The sequence below is a fragment of the Ambystoma mexicanum genome, chromosome 5q (genome assembly GCF_040938575.1).
Source record: "Ambystoma mexicanum isolate Mex_15411 chromosome 5q, UKY_AmexF1_1, whole genome shotgun sequence".
NCBI classification, from domain to species: Eukaryota; Metazoa; Chordata; class Amphibia; order Caudata; family Ambystomatidae; genus Ambystoma; species Ambystoma mexicanum.
Genome location: NC_090933.1, coordinates 419230289 through 419250312, shown reverse-complemented (window position 1 = coordinate 419250312; position 20024 = coordinate 419230289). Strand labels below are relative to the sequence as shown.

At 45.6% G+C, this 20024-nt stretch overlaps 1 protein-coding gene across 2 annotated transcripts in view; it reads right to left on the bottom strand.

Annotated features, from left to right (window-relative positions):
* Positions 1-20024, bottom strand: part of LAMA3 (laminin subunit alpha 3) — a 1348901-nt gene that overhangs the window by 893391 nt on the left and 435486 nt on the right. For both annotated transcript variants that reach the window (XM_069620910.1, XM_069620909.1), the window contains exon 9: positions 2315-2405. In XM_069620910.1, coding sequence (XP_069477011.1) covers positions 2315-2405 — 91 coding nt within the window. The remainder of the gene's footprint in view (positions 1-2314; positions 2406-20024) is intronic.

Below are 20024 nucleotides of genomic sequence, written 5' to 3'. Positions count from 1 at the left end.
ACTCCATGAGTATTTTGTGTGGATTTACAGATGGAAGAATTACTGGGCAATAAACCTGCCAATTTCTGGTGGTAAAATGGAGGATTTACCTCCATCAGTAAGATGAAGGTGAATCGCCACTTTCCCTCCAGAAATTGGTGGTAATTATTTCGGGCTGTAAATCTGCCAACAATTATAATTTGGCAGTGCAGGAAAAACGGTAGCAATTCCGTTACCACCAAAAAAAGTGCCAGTAATGAAATGACCACCACTTTTTTTCAGCACCACCAAAGTTGTAGCGAGGCCTACAGTTTCAAATCAGCCGGAGTGCGGAAAATGGGTAGTGAACACAAACAATCGATATGCATAGTATAGGAGTGCATTCATATTTAAGCAGCAGAGTCAAAAGAAAGGTAACGAATTAAGACAAAAACACAATGCACATTGGAGAAGTCAGCCTAGGCTGGACAGAAGACTAAGTGTTACTAGGTATTGTGGACTGGCCGCACATGTTTGGGACAGGACATTGGATACTAATCTAAAAGCCAGGACAGACACAAGCGGATAGACATGGGTTGAGCCTCTGGGAGGGATGTTGCTTTGGAATTCCTTGGGTGCGTTTCGGTCCTAATTGAAGGCAGTTTCAAAGAAGGACTTTTTCAGTGTCCGTTTGTATCTGTTGAAGGTAGCCTCCAGTCTCAGGGCTTGTGGTAGAAAACTCAATTGCGAAAGGATGGATCTGAGGTAATTCGGTCCCAAGTCTTGTTGCGTTAAGGAGAGATATTTAAAGCAAAGTCTGAGTTTCAAAGGCAGCAAGGGAAGTGCATTACGGCCTGGTGAAAAATGGGCACATGGGTCGAGAACTAGTATCTGTCTCGATGCACATTTCTGGATACGCTTCTGTGGGTGGGTTTGATGCACAATTCGGGATACGCGTCTGTGGCTGGGTTTTATGCATAATTCTGGATACACCTCTGTGGGTGGGTTCGTGCACAATTCTGGATACGCTTCTGTGGGTGGGTTTGATGCTCAATTCTGGATACACATCTGTGGGTGAGTTTTGTGCATAATTCTGGATACGCTTCTGTGGGTAGGGTTGATGCACAATTCTGGATACGTGTCTGTGGGTGGGTTAGATGAATAATTCTGGATACGCTTCTGTGGGTGGGTTTGATGCACAATTCTGGATACGCTTCTGTGGGTGGGTTTGATGCTCAATTCTGGATGCACATCTGTGGGTGATTTTTGTGCATAATTCTGGATACGCTTCTGTGGGTAGGGTTGATGCACAATTCTGGATACGTGTCTGTGGGTGGGTTAGATGAATAATTCTGGATACGCTTCTGTGGGTGGGTTTGATGCACAATTCTGGATACGCTTCTGTGGGTGGGTTTGATGCTCAATTCTGGATGCACATCTGTGGGTGAGTTTTGTGCATAATTCTGGATACGCTTCTGTGGGTAGGGTTGATGCACAATTCTGGATACGTGTCTGTGGGTGGGTTAGATGCATAATTCTGGATACGCTTCTGTGGGTGGGTTTGATGCATAATTCTGGATACGCGTATGTGGGTGGGTTTGGTTTTGCGTCAGACCCAAGTAGATGGAGCCACTTTAATCTAGGCTGGAAATGGCAAGGGCCCCAGTCAGCTGAACCGTATGTGTCATTTCCAGATGAGGGATCATCTTAAACCAGATTCTTCCAGTTCCTAAAGGCAGTAACAATCTGTGTCACCATTAATAACCGCTTGTGATACTCTATTTATAGGCCTTTAGGGGATGAAAGGTTGAGTTGGCCTGGCATGGGTATTGCACCCATTCCGCAGCCGGGCGTGTCACGCTTGGGCTCTCTTCCTGGCTTCCTTGCGCACCTCGATGCCTGCGGCTGGAGGCACCCAAGGCAGCAGACAGGGACAGCTTTATTATGGCACCCGCCCTGAAAATAATAACATGCGTATTCCCCTGAACCCCCAAACCGCCGAACTTGGACGCACTGTCTCACAACTGAAGGCAGTAGGGCTGTCTCCCATGAATTGAAGCCATGCTGAGCTTTGAACAAGTTGCAAGCAAAAGGAATAACATTTTTTTTGCTTATACTTTTAAATGATCAGATGTTCCAGCAATTAGGATCTTGCCCACCCTTGTGCGCATGATCGGAATATCGTCACTGTGTCCGGCTACCCTGTAGGAGAGTTCACGAACACAACATGAGCATATACTGTATTAGCAATGAAATCCCAGAGCCTAAGGCAGTTTATCAAAATGCCAAGGATAGCCAAGGCGTGCCACAAAAGCAAATGATATTGAAGACACATTTGAAAGTGAACAGTACTTACGTGTACATCCGTGCAGAGTTTCCTTTGCCACTCCATGAGGGCGATAGTAACCCACCGCACACTGCTCACAGTTGACGCCTGCCGTGTTGTGCTAGAAAGGAAAGAAGGCCAGTGTTACTAAGAATTCACATGTGCTCCTCTCTGAGCCATCCATGGACATGACACATTTATAAGGAAAATGAGTGTGCTTTATTCAGACGTTTTTTGAAGCAGTATATATATTTTCTTTTCAGCGTTTGCAAAGAGCAAACATATTGCAATAACTCAAGGCACCTTACGCGCATTTGCTGGTTAGGTAAAAGCTCGAGAGAAAAGCCAGGCTTTGAGCAAATTCCTGATCTGGAGACCGCACTGACGTGTCTCCGATAAATTGAGCAAGAGAGTTCTAAGGTAAGGCTCATCGCACAGCCAAGCGCTTGCCTTTCGTCGATGAGGATGTGAGGGTGGGGGCTCGAGTAAGTTGGGGTGGTCTCGCAAGTGTCTTAGTGAGTGATGACATTAGCTCGCGTGAGAAGAGAATGGTATGTTACCAAGTCAGCAGCCTCACCCTAGACGACATTCAAAATAAAGGATTGAAAAGCGGAATGCAGGCTCCATTTTTTATTTCATTCACATTGTTGGCCTTTTTTTGTTTATTATCAAATGTGTCACAATAGGTAGGATGGGGGCTTCTGAACTTTTGATTTATTTTATTTATTTTAACAGCTAAGAACAATGCTGTCATGATCATAAAAGAACGTACGATGGATAAGAAATCAGATTTGCCGGGAAGTAGCGAGCTTCCTACAATGGGGTGAGTTTGAGGGACATTCAGGCCACATTGTGGACGGGAGTAAATGGAACAGTCACCAGGGACCATACATAGGTGGACATGCAGATATATGTGTATATGTGGCAAGGACTTTAAACCTGCATCTCTATGTAATGGAGAGCCGGCTTGGCCCGCTAAGAACTGGACAGATGGGGCATCAGCAGTTTGTAACTAGTCTAGTGGCAGAGGTTTGTCAAATGTTTAGTTTGGATAAAACAAACGAGTTGTTTGCAACTTCTAAGAGAACACTGCAGGTGTCTAGACTCGGAATAATGCAGGTCAGAGGTGGGGGAACATTTATCAGTGTTCGTAGGAATGTCCAAGTGGGATACCGCGAGGAGAAAGCAGCATGGGTGTGAGCTTCAAGTGAAAGTCACGGGTCGCTGGTGACGCCCAAGCTTTTAGCCTTCTCTTTAGACCCATCTCATGGTGCAGCTAGGGGTGGCATTTACCTGCAACGGCGGGGGCCACAGGCAGTGCCCTCATGCAGAGGAAGAAGAGGGCAGGCCTGCGGGACAGCAGAAGGGTGGACCTACACCAAAGGACAGACCCATGGCAACAGCAGCATGTACAGGGGAGGACCTGATTCCAAATACCATAGAGCACCTGTCAGGAAATCAGTGATGGCAATGTTCGAGAAGAGCATACTGTCTGACATCAAGGGCGGAGTCAGAGTGAGGGTGTAAGAGATGCGCTCTGATGGCTGTGTGCCATTACCTGACATTGAGATCTAGAGCCTGGTGTCATCGGTGGAGATGTGGAAGCCGGATTCAAAGGGTCTAAGGCAGAGGCGCAGAACAACATTGTCTAACAAGTGGGGCCTGTAACCAATGTAGTTGGGCACACCGCAGTGATATTAACGTCTGTAAATGCCCACCTAGTACTGCTGGGTGGGCATGTACAGATTTTGGGTTGGCCCTACCCTGTCTACGCCTCTGGTCCAAGAAGGTGTCCCATAGGGTTTATGTAGACATTAGAGGGGATAAACAAAAGGTGAGAGCACCAGGAACATGTGGCTACTGCACCAATCACCGTCCTTGTATGTGTGTGATGCTGAAGCAGCCGGCTCCAGGAATCCGATAGGGCAGTGCTCCTGTGCCCCAAGCAAGGGCTAGGAGGGTGGTTAACAGATTGCTATGATATTGGCGCTTTGTACATCCATGGTCGGTTTAAGGCGAATTCCTATACTTTGTTAGATCCCAATTTGCTGAGAAATGTAGTCCACTCGGTATGGATTCATGCCATTAGGTCTTTATTATCACTGTGGGTGCCGGCACGTGTTTAGAGCCCACAGGGGACTTTATCAAGGCAAGTGTGATTTATCCTGGACATTAAGTTGATATGGCGTATTGCCAGTGGTGGCTGGTTGCACTGGTTAGTGCTTCTTAATGGGGTAATGCCAGTGTAGTGTCTAGTCCTCGGTCTGTGATCATTAAACCAACCATTGATGTACAAAGCGCCAATATCATAGGAATCTGACAGCCACCAACCTATCCCTTGATTGGAGGTGATAGGTGAGAAATGCCACAAGTCAAAAGGATAAGAGGAGCAGAGTTGAAATTCAGGAAGGCTTGAGTGAATCCCTTTGGCAAGAAGGAGATAGCCAGAGAGAGTGAGGGGAGGCAGGATTCCCTGAGATGAGATGGTTTAGAAAGATTGGATGTCAGTGGTTTTGGAAGCAACTGACAATGGAAGAAGAAGAAGAAGAAGAAGAAGAAAAAGAAGAAGAAGAAGAAGAAGAAGAAGAAGAAGAAGAAGAAGAAGAAGTAGAAGTGAACATCTGTTAAAGTCTACAAGATGAGGAAGATTTTAACAACTGCTACCATGACAGTCTCTGCTCAGTATTTGGATCACAACCTGGATTGCAATGGATGAAAGAACTAGCAAGTTTCAAGGAGATATTAAAGTTGAGAAATAACATGGGATGCCATCATTCTGAAGGGTAATGACTGATCTGTGGTTTGCAGAAATATTTAGATCAAGAAAGGTTTTCTTTAATATCATTTTGATGCAAGTCGTCTTTGGAGAGTCTGGCAAAAACAGACAAGTTAAAGAAAAAAGAGAGGGGAGCCGAAGTCGCCGGAAGAGCCCAAGCAATCAACTTTATAGACTGTGCTGGAGACATACTCTGGCGTTGTACACAATGGAAAATATTAGAGGCAGTGGAGGAAGTTTGGGGTGATGATGGAGGAAGTTTGGGGTGATGATGGAGGATTTAATACTTCAATGATATTTATAAGGATATTTTGGGAGCTGCATGATCACTGCGTGCCCCAAAATATAAAAAACGGAAATTCCGAATGCAAAAATTCAGGCACGCCATGATCAAATAGATATCACATCCAATGTGCAATGGTACAATCCCGGCCTTGTGACTGCGGGGGACACCCCAGCAACCCCCAATCCCGTTGTGCGGTATAACAGGGATTTGGCGCATGCGGAGTAAATGTTTATTCGTTTTCTTTTTGGTGATATTTTGGGCAATTCCCTAAGCGGAGATATTGGCACGGGTGAGAGACGATTTTGAAGATGTCCTGGTGTTTCCCTGCATTGTTGTCAATAGGTAGGAATAGATTGTGCTGTTCAGCTGTTTTGATGGTGTGTGTGTACCGGGATTCCGACTCCCTGAAAGGTCGCTTTTTCTACTTGTCTGCATTTCCTCCACTTACGTTACTTTCTGCGCAGCTCGTGAAGTTTCTTTGTGAATCCTAGTCTTCTAGATTCAGGGTTGGCTAGAACCTTCTACAGAGGGGCGAAGGAGTCACACACGTGATGGTTGAGTTGGGTGGCCTGAGGGGGTGTGCAGGGTAATTAACGGACTGTGGTATTTGATTATGATGGTGGATATGAAGTTGAAGTTAGCATTAATTAGGATGGACTGAAAGGAAGGTGTCAAGAGGAGCAGATTTCAAATGAATGGAGGTGCGCGAGTCATGGGATGTGTCTGGATGGATCATACCTCAGTGAGTTTCTTGTACATTGCCAAGCACCACCGTCAGGGCGCTTCTTACTGATGCAGGATTACAGGAAAGAGAGAACAAAGGGGAATAGGAGAGAGGAAAAGAGTAGGTAGAGGAGCGGATAGGGGGTATCAGGTAATAATATCCCTGTAAATATGGTCGCCGTATATAATATCACCGGGAAAAGGTTGTGGCGACATTATATAGGTGACCATATACAGGTCACATACGGGTCACAGGGAGCGGGGTTGCAGGGGTGTGCCCGCTCCTCCCCCGCATGTTCCATGTAATAATATCCCCGCAAATAATGGCAATTTTTCGTGATTTTTTTGCATGGCGATATTTTTGAGGGGACCTTATTACATGGGACATGGGTGGGGTAGGAAGAGTAGTCAGGGGGTGACCATGCGGTATATAGTAACTGTGATAACATGTGTACATTTCAGGTCAAGCACGCTGAGTGAACCTACGTGCTGCTTTCTGACTTTTCATCAACTGGCTCATATAATTCTCATGCTGATGTTTGCCCGCTAACATGGTAGCAGAAGGCAACAATTATACCCACCCAAAGCGCATGCCCAGTGCTAGGATGTGAACCCTTGTGCCTTTTTACAGCAGGGCTCAAGCACCGATGTCTCGCATGCCAGCCATCGGCTCATCAGAAATGCCATAGCTTGTCACTCGCAGAGTCAGAAAAACTCTTTCTGCTCCAGACACACAGAGGAAGAAGCCCTAGTGGCTTCACTGTCAAGTATGAACCCAAGTCCTTCATCTGGTGGGACTTGTAAAGAATCCTCTGCAAGGCAAAGGAAGGCGCGGGCACCACATTCAATCCTCCTAGCAAGGGTCTTAAGAGGAGGGGGCGAAACACTGCTCAACCTTCATGAGCAAATACCTGCCCTTACATGGTGTTAGTCCTTTGCGGGGCGGGAACATGCCATGCACTCCCACAGAAGCCAGCAGAGTTCACCCCTGAATGATGCCATCACAAGTACAGTATGGCTTAGCAGAAGAGCTATTGGAAACATTTCCACCAACTTGCAGTTTGAGCGAGGCTGCCTACTCGCGCCTGCTCTTTTTATATGGACACTATGTGCCTTCATATTCTGAAAGCAGCCCATCTCCCAGGGCGCTCAACATGCTGTTACTGTGGCATGCAAGCAACCGATTTCCACAGGCAAAATGACATCCAATTGCAACTGAGCACCGTGGTCAGATACCGTGCCAACTAGTCAACAAAAGAAACCAGGAGGGCCAAGCAGAGCTCCCAGCAATTCCATCTCCGGAGTCAGCGGCTGGAATGGGTGCATAATGCTGGCGCATAAGCAAGTGCCGCTGCAAAGGTGATCAGCACTTCTCGACATGCTAGGAAATAATACCTTGAAATTCCTGGAAATGAGGCTTCAGACGAAGGAGAAACGCAATCATGTATGGAGCAGACATCTGTTTGCTCATCATTTGCAAAGAAGCTTTAAAAAACACCTGGAAACAATTTTTGCGTAAGACAAATGGCACCCAAGCAGTCTTCCTGGAAAATGACATATCATATCACACTGAAACCCAAAACCAGAGAAAGGCAAACCCCAGACTGCTTCCCATGGAGAAGGACCAAGAAACATGGGCAATAAAAGCTGGCATGAAGCCACTGAAGTGTATTCATTTGGAAGACAGGGAGGAGTGTTGGATAAGAAAAAAAAAACAATTGTGATGCTTCACTTCCACTCAATGGGGCAAATTCACAAATAGCAGCGCAAATGAAATGAGCACACAGAATGCGCATGTTTCATTTGCGCTGCTTTCAGAAATGCTCAGGTCGCCGTATTGCCATTTCTGGAGGGGCAGCACTGTAGCGCAAATATGTGCTGTCCAGTCCCTTACATACACTGACATTAACCACGGATTACTGGAAGCACATTTCACCACGATGAGGCGTTCAAAGGCCCATCTCTGTGAAATGACCCAAAGAAGCATTTCCATCCCGTTTGGGGGATGCACATGCTAGTGTGAGAGCTGTAGTCACACTTCAAAAGAAAATCTTGACAGGGTCAAAGATGACGCTGTCATGACTTGTGCCTTTTTTTCTAATGTGCAGGAGGAGGACCCTTGCTTCTGGGTATTTTCAAGCACATCCAATTTTTGAATTCACAAATGGGATGCACTTTAAAATGCCCAGAAATGCCCCTTATTCTCGTGATTGCAGCACGTGAAATATTTTGAATACAAGCCGTAGTGAACCCAACAGAGGGAGGCTGACATTCAAGACGCCGTAGTGAACCCAACAGAGGGAGGCTGACATTCAAGACGGGTCTGAGCCCGGAAGAGAGGGATCCAGGGGTGAAGAGTCATCACCTTACGTACACACAGAAAGGAACATTTTGTTTTTTTGTTTTGGAACACATTAGGCCCTCAGAGGCAAGAGGCTTTTGTAGAAAGAGACTTAACCACCGAAGTTCCTGATATCATTGAAAGGGTCTGTAGTCCCGTATGTGTTGAATAGGACCTCTTTGGTTTGTTATTTTGATACATCAGGCCCTCGGAGCATGAGATGAGACTTTGTGCAAAAGAGACTTGAATGCCAAGGGTCCTGATATCGCTAAGAAGAGCCATGCTATCATGATGGGGAAGACCATTTGTGTGCTGTGCTCAGAAGTCCCGCCTTGTCCCGTGCTAAAAATGTGGGGAAGGGAGACCCCCTGGCTAAAACATCCTGATTTATCATTTGTGAACACTTCTTTCTTTCTTGTGAACCCTATCCCAAACACTTTTTTAATTTAGTTGTAAGGATTGGCAATAGTTTTTTTTTTAGTACAGGCCCTTTTATTTGATTTAGATTAGGTTTAGATAAGGTGTTTTTCCAACCCAAATACAGTTTAATATACACCTTTGAACTGTGATCACGTGTGTCTGTCTTTACTGTTGCCACCATGAGTTCCTTTCATATGATGTAAGGGGTGGGATATGATTCAACTGATAAACATTGAAACCCATGCTAGTAATTGTGGGTTAGTACCCAAACTGATCATTTACAAATGATCGTATGGTAAATCTGGCCAAATTCAGCCAGTACCATTAGATCATTTGGAAATTATCAGTTTGGGTAATCACTACCAAACATGGGAAGCACGGGTTGCGGGGGTGTCAACTGCTCCCCATGTTTGGTAGTGATGGCCCGTGGGGGCAGCAGGGGTGTCCCCTGCTTCTGGAGGTTTGGAGGCGGGGACGGGAAAAAGAATAAAAAAAGAAAAAAGAAGCACAGACCTTGCGGCATCAGATCCAACCCACTTAGGAGGGACAGATCCGATGCTGTAGGGTCAGAAAGAAAGCGGATGTGAAAAAGGTAAGTAGGGGGTGGGTGGGGATGTGTTTTGAGGGTGTGGGGGGGTTTAAGTTTGGCCTGATTTAGCTGCAGAAAAATTGTCTTTGTGACCGAATTGATCACGGTCAATTCGCCCATGAACAATTGTGCCACAGCCAAATCGTATGCATCCAATTGTGGTAGCACCAGAAAGGGAAGATAAATAATTGATGTCCTAGACTCTGACCATGCATCCACACTGAAAGAGGTGTTGTCCTCTCAACTGCTTGTCCCACCTAGTTAATAGGATCTGTCCTTTAAGACTCAAGTGTGGCTAGACACCCTTCCTCCCCCCCATTACAACATACAGCCTTGGGACCGAATAATCTTACAAGTTTGACGTAGTGCTCTGAATCCCCCTCCCTCCGAGCCTTTTGTTCATGGTACCCAGTCCTCATCCGTTGCAGGAACATCAGGGTTAAAAATTAATTTACGCCAGTCCAATCCTTCAACATACTCAAAATCAGAAGATTCCGGGGATTAGAAACCTTCTGAAGGAATCGAGAGTTGTTTCTTTTCTGATTCAGACACCATAGAAGGAACCCTTAACCCAACCTAGCCAAGAAATGGCCAACCTAGCCAATGTCATTGCCCAATTAGCGACCCACCAGATACATGCCGAAAATAGACTCCAAGAAAATGTAACTCGATTAATTGAATTACAAGCAGAGCCCTTACTACCACAGGGCGTACTTCAACCATATCTTGAAGGGGAAGATTTAGGAACATTATTTCTAATCTTGGAACGGCTGGCCGAACAACTGGAATGGGAAGAGAACCTTAAAAGATGCTTCTTGGGTCCCTTGTTGAAAGGTGAACTCCAAACTTCCTATCAACTACTTAACCTTGCACAGGGAGCCACCTTTCTATCCATTAAGGAAGGGTTGTTAAAAATAGTGGGGCAGACCTGCAATTTTTGTTGGCAGAAATTACGGCCCATTATGTTGAACCCGGGAGAAACCCCCTTAGTGCTAGGTGAACGCGTTAAAAACACGGTGACCCTATGGACTAATAACAAGTCCTTAGAAGAACTGACGCAGATGATTACTTTAGAACAATTTACAAATTCCTTTACCTTTTTTTTTGTTGCAAAAATCAGTTTTTCAGTTAAATCGACCTGCTCTAGCCATGGCCACTGAGACTGCACAAAACCACTTGGATGCAGCTAAACACTTTCATTTGGCCCATCGATGGGATGAACGGAGGGATCATAAACCCGTCCATTGATCTCAACCTCAGGGAGTAGATAAACAAGGGGGGTTAGATAGGACCAAGGAAGGGATACCCCGAGAGAGAGTATAAATCAGGAAAACTGATCCGAAGGCTAAGGATGAAAATAAAAAGGAGGAGTTAAAAGGATGCAGACCACCTGGCTAGACACTGTCCAAAGAATATAAATGACAAACCTATGGAAATAGGCTGTTTGAAGGGCGAAGAATGGGAAGAACCCGAGGAAGAGCTAGAGAGCTTTAGCATTTGTTTGTGCCAAATTCCTACCGAGTTTGCATATGAAAAGTCTTGGGTGAATGGGAGGCAAGTAAGGGCCTTGATCGACTCAGGTACTAAGCAAACTGCAATACGGGCTGATTTAGTTACAACAAAAGACCTAGATACTGCGGGCCTAGTTAGAGTGACATGTGTACATGGAGACAATGAGGTATACCCTAAAATACCAGCAGATATTGAAATCCAGGGCGAATCATGCGAAATATCATCAGCCATAATTCCCGGGCTGCCCGAAGAAGTTATTCTGGGGCGGGACTTCCCCATCTTCTCTACTCTCTTAAAGGAATATCCACCCCCCACAAAGATTTTCTACACCAGAGATCCTGGCAGGCAAAATACTACTCCCAAAACTCTCCAATATGGGTCTCGGAAAACTCTGAACCAATGAAACCCTAGACAGTCCTTGAAACCCAACTCATAGCTTATTGTAGCGAGACCAGTGAAACTACTACACCTATATCTTTGCAGATCAAAATCAATCAGTGGAATATGCGAGAGTTCCTGGACATCTCTCGTCCCCGTCCTCTTCCAGGTTTTGACAATAAGGACCCTGAACAAAGTACAGGCATATCCACCTTGCATAGGGGAAGGGTATGTTAGAACCTAGAGGCGTCTCACTTGCTGGTCCCCGGGTATCTGTCATCCAGGTGTCCAGGACATGGCCATCGCTGTTGGATCCAGTTCCTGGGGGTGGACCAGTGTGGGAGGATCACCTAAATGGGGGGTCCTCGGGGAGTGGAAGTGGGACACTGATAGGTGAGATGCAGTATACCCTTTCTTATAACACCTTTTTCCCTGCCTACCACGTAGGATACTTAGAGACTCTACCACCCCCTTTTCCGACATGAACACTTTCTTACACCATGAAAGACAATGGACTAACACCAGGCCGTTTACCTGACATGTCCCAACACAAGGGTCAAGCAGAGTCAGGCAATTAATATTAACCCTACACACCTGACAGCCCTTCCCTTTCCCCACAGGGATAAAAGGTGAAGCACGAGAGCACACTATGAGCAAGGCAGACCGTATGATGAAAAGAAATAAGTGGCAAGAAACAAAGCGGCAATAAGGAGAGAAGCGGCCTTGCCGTTTTCGACCCAGACCAACAAAGCCTCCCAGAAACAAAGCATAAAATCGCAAACAATAGCCGCTGTGTGCTGTAGCAGATGTCAATGGTGCCCGGAACCCTCCTCCGCTGATAACCAAGACAGGGAGAGAGGCTTGCTACTGTGGTACTATCCTTGACTCCAGAGATAAGAAAAGCCAAGCAGGTTATCACAGCCGGTGAGTCGATGGAAGAACCAATAAGAAACCGAACTGTGTTGAACGAAAGCTAAAAATGGCAAATTAGGAGAAATAAAAACTGTTAACACCGCAAGGGAAAGATCAGCTGCAGAGGGATCCGTCGCCACATGGGTTCTCGCTCATAAGACTCTGGCTGATCCCCGTTACTGTTGAAACTACTGATGCCAGAAGGCCTTAGGAGATCCGCAAGGGAAAGGTCAAAATGGTCATACAGGAGTCAAGTTAAACCCCCTGTAAAATCGAAAGTCTTTGACCAGCAAGTGATAGGAAAGCTAAGGGAAGTGAATCCTGCATCGTGATAAAGTAGAAGGAACTGTGTAACTGGCAAAGGTGAAACCCACGGAGGGATGCCTGCAGAACGGGGTGAAGCTTGATATCCCAATGAAAATTGTGTTGGCAAGAGTGAAACCGATGGATGAGTGTACACAGTGGATTGTTTAATAAGACATTGGGCCTCATTAGGAGTCTTGCGGTAAGGCAACAATGGCGCCGGTAGTGCTACCAGCGCTGTTGTTACCTTGCCGCAACATTCCGAGTTTGCTTGCGGGTGCCGCTCTGGACGCCTGGTCAGACAAGGCGTGCAGAGCGGCACCCGCAAGGAGGCTAGGATGGTAGAAGCTGTACCGTTATTACCGGTACCGCTGCTACCATCCTCCCCATTCCCATTGAGCTCTATGGGGGCTCAAATGGGAATGGGGACGTTCCAGGTCCGGGTCCCACGAATGGGAATTACTGGGCCCTCCAATGTCGGAATGGTCCGGTAAGTCCCCTTTTGCAGGACCTGGACCCGAGTTTGGGGGTAGCCATGCCCTTGTTAAGGGCATGGCTACTTCCAAACTCGTGATGATGCCCATTAAGACTTATGAATGCAACAGGTGAAATCTTCTGGAATAAAAGCCGTAGTGAACTCGATGGAGGGAGGCTAATATACGATAAAGATCAGAGCGTGGAAGACTGGGATCCAGGGGTGAAAAGCCATCACCCAAAGACTCGTGAATGCAGCAGTAGAATTATTTGAATTCAATCCGTAGTGAACGCGACGCAGGGAGGCTGATATTCGAGAGGGGTCTGAGCCCGGAAGAGGGGAACCCAGAGGTGAAGAGTCATCCCCCCATTTACATACAGAAAGGAACTTTTTGTTTTGTTGTTTTGGAACACATTGGGCCCTCGGAGGCAAGAGGATTTTGCAGAAAGAGACCGAAGATCTTGATATTGTTGAAAGGGACTGTAGTCCCGTATGTGTTGAATAGTAGCTCTTTGGTTTGTTATTTTGATACATCAGGCTCTCGAGGCAAGAGACTTTGTGTAAAAGAGACTTTATCACCGAAGATCTTTCTTAAGCCATCCCAGGGTATGGCTTAAGAAGAGCCATACCCTGGTCCTGGGGAAGCCCAGTTGTGCGCTCAGAAGTCTCTCCTTGTCCTGTGCTAAAAACGTGGGGAAGGGAGACCCTCTGTCTAGAATTTGCTGACTTATCATTTGTGAATACTTCTTTCTTTCTTGTGAACCCTATCCTACACTTTTTTGTATTTAGTTGTAAGGCTTGGCAATAGTTTTTTTTTTAGTATAGGCCCTTTTATTTGACATGACGCCACTAGGACGGCCTTATTATTATTTGATGGTTGTAGCTTGCTCCCATCTTAGATTTAGGTTTAGATTAGGCGTTTTTCCAACCCGAATACAGTTAAATTAACACCCTTGAACTGTGATCACTTATGTCTGTCTTTACTGTTGCCACCATGAGTTCCTTACAACAGCCACTCAAAACACCCCTGACACCCAGAGCTACTCTTGTTGCCACTCACCAATCAACCACATACACTCCCCCATGACTAGTCTCATGTCAAGAATTCAACAACATCATTGGTAAGTAAGTAAAGGAGAAACTTTGTAAAGAAATTGTATTAGGTGAATGCACTCATTAGTTTATTGTTGCCATCTTATTACTGGCAGCTGGGTGATGGTGAGCAAGGAAGTTTTTTTTCATCACAGGAAGTAAATCCCAGAAGGGTTGGGATTACTTGAATTAATCCCACGCTGCTCAAGCAGGCCCATTTTACTGCCCAAACATTTCTGTCCAGTGGTCCATGGGAGAAAATGCCTCAGACTCATGTGGGGGCGAGGTGGCATGTGGTACCCCCTCTCTTAAGAGAGGGAATCACTGAACCCCCCTCCCTGGAAGGAGGAATGGTCCCATAGGACCAGCAGGCAGGCTGTGGGAGCCAGCAAGATTTGCGGGATGTCCCAGGAAAATCTACTTAATTTTAGAGCATCTAGATAAACTGGTCTAAAATAAGAGAGATTTCATTCCTTCCCAGTTGGCTCCAAAATATTGAATCTGCATTCAGAGCTGTTGATGCATGGTGGCAGGCCAGATAAGCATTGGGTAACATTAAACCCGTAAATCCTCCAGCAATGGCAAGAGGCACAAGCTCCTATTAACTGGCTTCCTTTCCTCCACCCGCCACTCCCATGGAAAGACTGTCTGGTACCCTGGAGTTATGTAATGGGCAGTATGGACTGCTTAATAGTAATCCCACCTAAAACCAGGTAGTCCCCTACCACCCTTTGTTTGTTTGTTTGTTTGTTTGTTTTATTCACTTTTTATGCGCACCAGATCCCTGGGTAGCAGGGCACAGCAATAAGAAAATGCAAGGCTTACATGGTTACAACATATGATAAAATGCAATGTACAATAAACATCTCTAGATCATAGAAAAATACAAAATATACAGAATGTACAATATTCAAGGCATGGTATCTCGGAATTGCAGATATATACAGTTTAGATTGGCAGATATGCCGCAAAGGATTATAATGGAAAGTGGGCGACACAGGTGGGAAACACAAGTCAGCTAAGGGTCAGTGGAGGTGAGGAGTTGAATAACATTTTTTCTGAAGCGAAGATTAGGCAGATCCACTCTCGGGTATTGTGGCAGTAAGTTCCAGGTTTTAGCAGCCTTTACAGGTATTTCCACCGATCGTGGTGAGTCTGAAGTTAGGTATTATCAAGCAGTCAGAATTGATAGCTCTGGTCGGTCTGATAGAGGATCTCCTGTGAAATTTGTCTATCAAGTATCTAGGGGCGGAATTATTGAGGGCTTTATGGGTCAGAGATAGCAACTTTAGTTGTATTTTGTTATCAGTTAACAGCCATTTGTGTTGGCGTCTGATGGAGGAGATGTGGGTTCTTTTATTTTTGCCCAATGCTGCTCTCAGGGCGTTATTTTGTAATGTTTGTAGTCTTTGAATTATTGTTTTATTTGCTCCAGAATATAATGCATTGCAGTAATCAATTCTGGAGAGTATTAGAGCTCTGGCCAGGATTAAACAACTGTTATTAGAAAGGAAGTGCTTCCCGGCTCTGATCAGCTTGCAGGTGTAGGCCGTGGAGGAGGCTAGGGATTTTACCTCTTTATCAAGTGATAGGGTGGAATCAAGGTAGAATCCAAGGGTTTTTACTTCCTTGGACACTTGGAAGATATTCCCATCTATGTTGAAGGAGGAGAATTCCTGGCCTAGTTTTTTAATATTGGCTTGGGTGCCCAAGATTATCAGCTCAGTCTTATCATCGTTCAGGCAGAGGCCATGAGTGGCCATCCATGCCTGGGTGATAAGATATACCTTGTTCACCAATTCCGTGTTCTTCATATGATCCCCAGAAAGCGGGAGGAGGATCTGTGTATCATCTGCATAGTTTGTGTAGGTGATACCTAGATGGTCCAGATCATCGAACAAGGGCTTGGTGAAGATGTTGTATAGAGTTGGGGAGACACAGGAGCCTTGGGGGACACCACACGAGATGGGGGTGGGATCTGCAGCTGCTGAGGGAGAGAAGACTCTCATAGTTCTTTCGCTCAGGAATGACTCAATCCATCTGATGGCCTCTGGGGAGAAATGGGCAGCAGAGTTCAGGTGACTACAGAGGACTTTATGATCCACTAAATCAAAGGCTGCTGAGAGGTCCAAAAATTGTCAGGAGTACTGTCCTTCCTTTGTCTCTCAGCTCGTCAATTTGGGATTTCAAGTCAATTAGGGCAGTTTCCGTTCCATGTAAAGGACGGAAGCCCGATTCTCTCTCTCCTAAGAGGTTATGTAGTTCTAGATGCTTTTGAATCTGGTTATACGCAGCTTTGTCCAGTATTTTAAGAAGAAACAGTACCGTGGTAATAGGGCGGTAATTGGTAGGGATGAGGGGGTCTAGGGTCTGCTTTTTGAGGAGGGGGAGCACCCAGGACTGTTTGGGGTTGGAAGGGATGGTGCCTGAGGCAAAGGAGGCATTAATCAATTTAGTGATGAAGGGAGATAGTTCCCTGCAGCATCTTTTATAAGTTGTGCTGGGCAGATGTCACCTTTACAATTGGAAGGTTTAAGCGAAAGGATAAATCTTTCTACTTCCTGGGTAGACATTTTGGTAAAGTGAAAAGTATGCTATGTGCCAGCGGATTATTATTGTGGGGCATTTTAGGCGGGTCTTGAATTTTCAGTGTTTAATTTCTTTAGCTGAATTTTATTTTGGAGTGTGATCATTTTATTTGCTAGGGCCTGCTGTATATCTGTGCACCGGGATTTGTCCTTTGTGCAGGTGTCTTGTATGGCGATAGGAGACTCAAGATCTTTTAGTATTGAAAAGAGCTTTTTCATAATAGAATTGGATTTGGCTATGCGATCGTCATACGAGTTACGTTTAGCCTGGCAAACTTCTTTTTTGTATAGCGCAGAGAGAGAGGTTAACTTAGCTTTGTTATCAATTGAAGGGCAGAGCCTCCAAGTAGTTTTGCTTTTTCTTTTCAGGATACGTAGGTCTCTTAGCTGTGGTGTAAACCATTTGTTTAGATGAGCTTTAGGTTTGCTTGATCTAAGTTTGAGAGGTGCCAGTTTATCTAGTGTAGAGAGCATAATATTATTGAATTAATGCACTAAGGTACTGGGATTTAGATTTTCTGTTAGTGCATTGAGGGTGGGTAGTATAGCTGGGATAACTTTTTCTACAGTAATACATGTTTTATTTCTGGTTAAGCATGGTGGTGCTAGTAAGGGGGCAATAAGGTTAGGTCTGGAGGTGGTTAAGTTGAAGGACACCAGTGAGTGGTCTGTCCAAGGTAGGGACATTATGGAGGAGATAGTAGCTGAACAGTTACAGTCTGCTATCCAATCTAGCGTTCTCCCCTTCAAGTGCGTGGGCTTGTCAACTTTTTGAGTTAGGCCTAGTGCATGAATCGAATTGGCTACCACTAAGGCATTAGTATCTGTAGTGTCTTGGAAACCTGGGTTAAAGTCCTCAAGAAGGATTAATTGAGAGCATGGTTTGAGGTTGTTAGTGAGTAGGTTATGGAGATCCTCTTCGAAGGTGCCTAAAGGGCCTGGAGGTCTATATAGTAAGTGAATAGTGATTGATTGACAATTATCTATCTGGAATTTGGCAGATAAGGTTTCACATGATTGAAACAATTGAGTAGGGACTAGTCTGAGGGAGAAGCTCGTTTTGGAAATAATGGCGATGCCACCACCTCTTGCACCCTCACGGTCTTGTCTGACTATCGTGTATGAACATCCATCTTCAAGGCATTTTTCGTACAATACCTGAGAGCAGAACTGCAGTGAAGGGGGCTTGTTTTGGAATGTTAGTGGGGCGGAAGGTGTGAGAGAGGAGTTTGGGATCCTATAACATACATCTGTCGGATGCACTCCTTGGAGGGCTTTTCTTATCTGTAAGACCCTTGGCCTCACCCACAACAGTATCCACGGAAAAGCTTCTAAATGACTCAGCAGTCAGGGTGCCCTTGTCTTGACCAAACCAAGTCTGCTCCATGCCAAAGAAAGCAATGCAACGCTGATGATGCCTCACTGTTTAGGGGTCACAATGAATCACTGTTTAGGGCCCATGGACAACCACAACAAGATATATCCCTAACTCACATCTCTCTGCAAACCGTAAACATTTTGAGATAGTTACTTCTTTTCCACTGCTGTGTTGTACAATGTGCTTCATTCATTCAAGTTCAATAAGAGAGTAAGCGTGAATATGAGTCAGAATAATTTGAATGTAATGTAAGCCTGCTCAATGCAGAACTGGGCAGTTGGTGTGGGAGACGTGTACGCTCTTGACCCTCAATTGCTCTGCTACCTACTGTCTTCCTTTATAAATGTTCTCGTGGGCATCACAAGGCCGAATGAGAGATGCCTGGACTGGCAATACTTGAGCCCACATACTCCCTTTGTCAGAAAAATGGGTGTTAGAGGGCAGATGGGGAGGGTAGTAGCTCCCAGTCTTATATGGACTGAAATGTGTTTGTGTGAGGCAGGAAGGGAGGCACTGAAATAACATAATATAATGATTAATCGTTACAGGATTCAACCATAAATAAGATGTTTAACAATGATGATTCAAATTTGAGAATATGCTTTTGCTATGAAGCACACCCATTTGTTCTCTAGGGCATTAATATTTGGTTGTTTAACCAACTAATTAAAGCGATCTTTGATTTTCTTAGTGCATTTTTATTGACACAGACCAAACAAGAAGAGTGACTATAAACATGTGTGAGAAACCTTTGGTTTACTTCTCTTCTCCCCAGAGGGGATCACCTATCCATGAGGCCAAGGATGTGAGGCTGCTACTCGATAGTCCCCGTAGGGTTGGAATAATGTGGGAGGTTCTCATGCGGAGGAACTCCCCCCTGAGGAGAAAGGTGAACACCTGGGTAGAATTAGGCACAACATCCCCAACCTAACCTTCCCAAGCCCTTTACCACCTTTTAACCAACCGTCACTTGCTAGCACTTCCATTTGCTACTATGACATTATATCATTGACTGACTGCAGAATACCTGCGAGGCAAGTACTGACATGAAGAGGACACAAGGATACAGGAAGAACACTCTGGTGAACTCAGAGGAGTGTTCTAGCATTCCAGGAAGAAACATACATGCACATATTTTAAAAACCAAAGAGGGACATCATGTCAAGCCGTCCCAGGGGCATCAGCGTTCGTGGAAGCATTTTGGTACAGGGGATTCAAGGGACTGGAGACCAGGACTCCCTTAGAGGAGGAGACGTGTCTCTAGCTAGTCCGACACAAAGCCATGCAAGAAGCTGGCGAGGCAGTAGCACGGCCCCCAGGGGAGATGGACTATGCAGTTTGTAACATGTGCCGATACTGCAGGGAGCCAAAGGCCGCAGAGCTGCCGCAGCAAACCAGAAGCCGTCAGAAGCCATCGAAGACCAAGACAAGGCAAGTGCAGACCCCAGGACGGACCAGGGCTTGGCGGAAAGATCCCAGAAGGTACGGTAGAGAGTGGGCCGACCGATGGGGACACGAGAGAGTCTTGACGACCGATTAACAGGATATGCGGAAACAGGGGCAGGCATAAGTCCCCTAACCTGAAAGAAAGAACTAGTTAACTTTGCATTAGAAGAAATCTTCTTCATGTCAGTGATAGTACCAAAACCACTGACCACCAGAGAAGGGTCACAGACCCCAATGTAAGAGATTGTGACTTTTGCATCTGAGGATGTCTTCCTTGTGTTGGTGGTAGCCCCAAGGCCACTAACAATCAGAAAAGGGTTGAGGACCCAAACTGTAGAGAGCAATATAAAAATACGAGTCATCATCCACGTGGCAGTACTTGGCAGGAAAGTGAACCAACTGGGCCAAGTCAAAGAAGAGGTTAAACCAGAATTGGTTGTTGTGGGTGTGAAGCCTAATGGAAAGAAGACAAGGAGAAGGGAGTCATTCTCCTGAAAGCCTGGACAGGCAGTAAAGTCCAA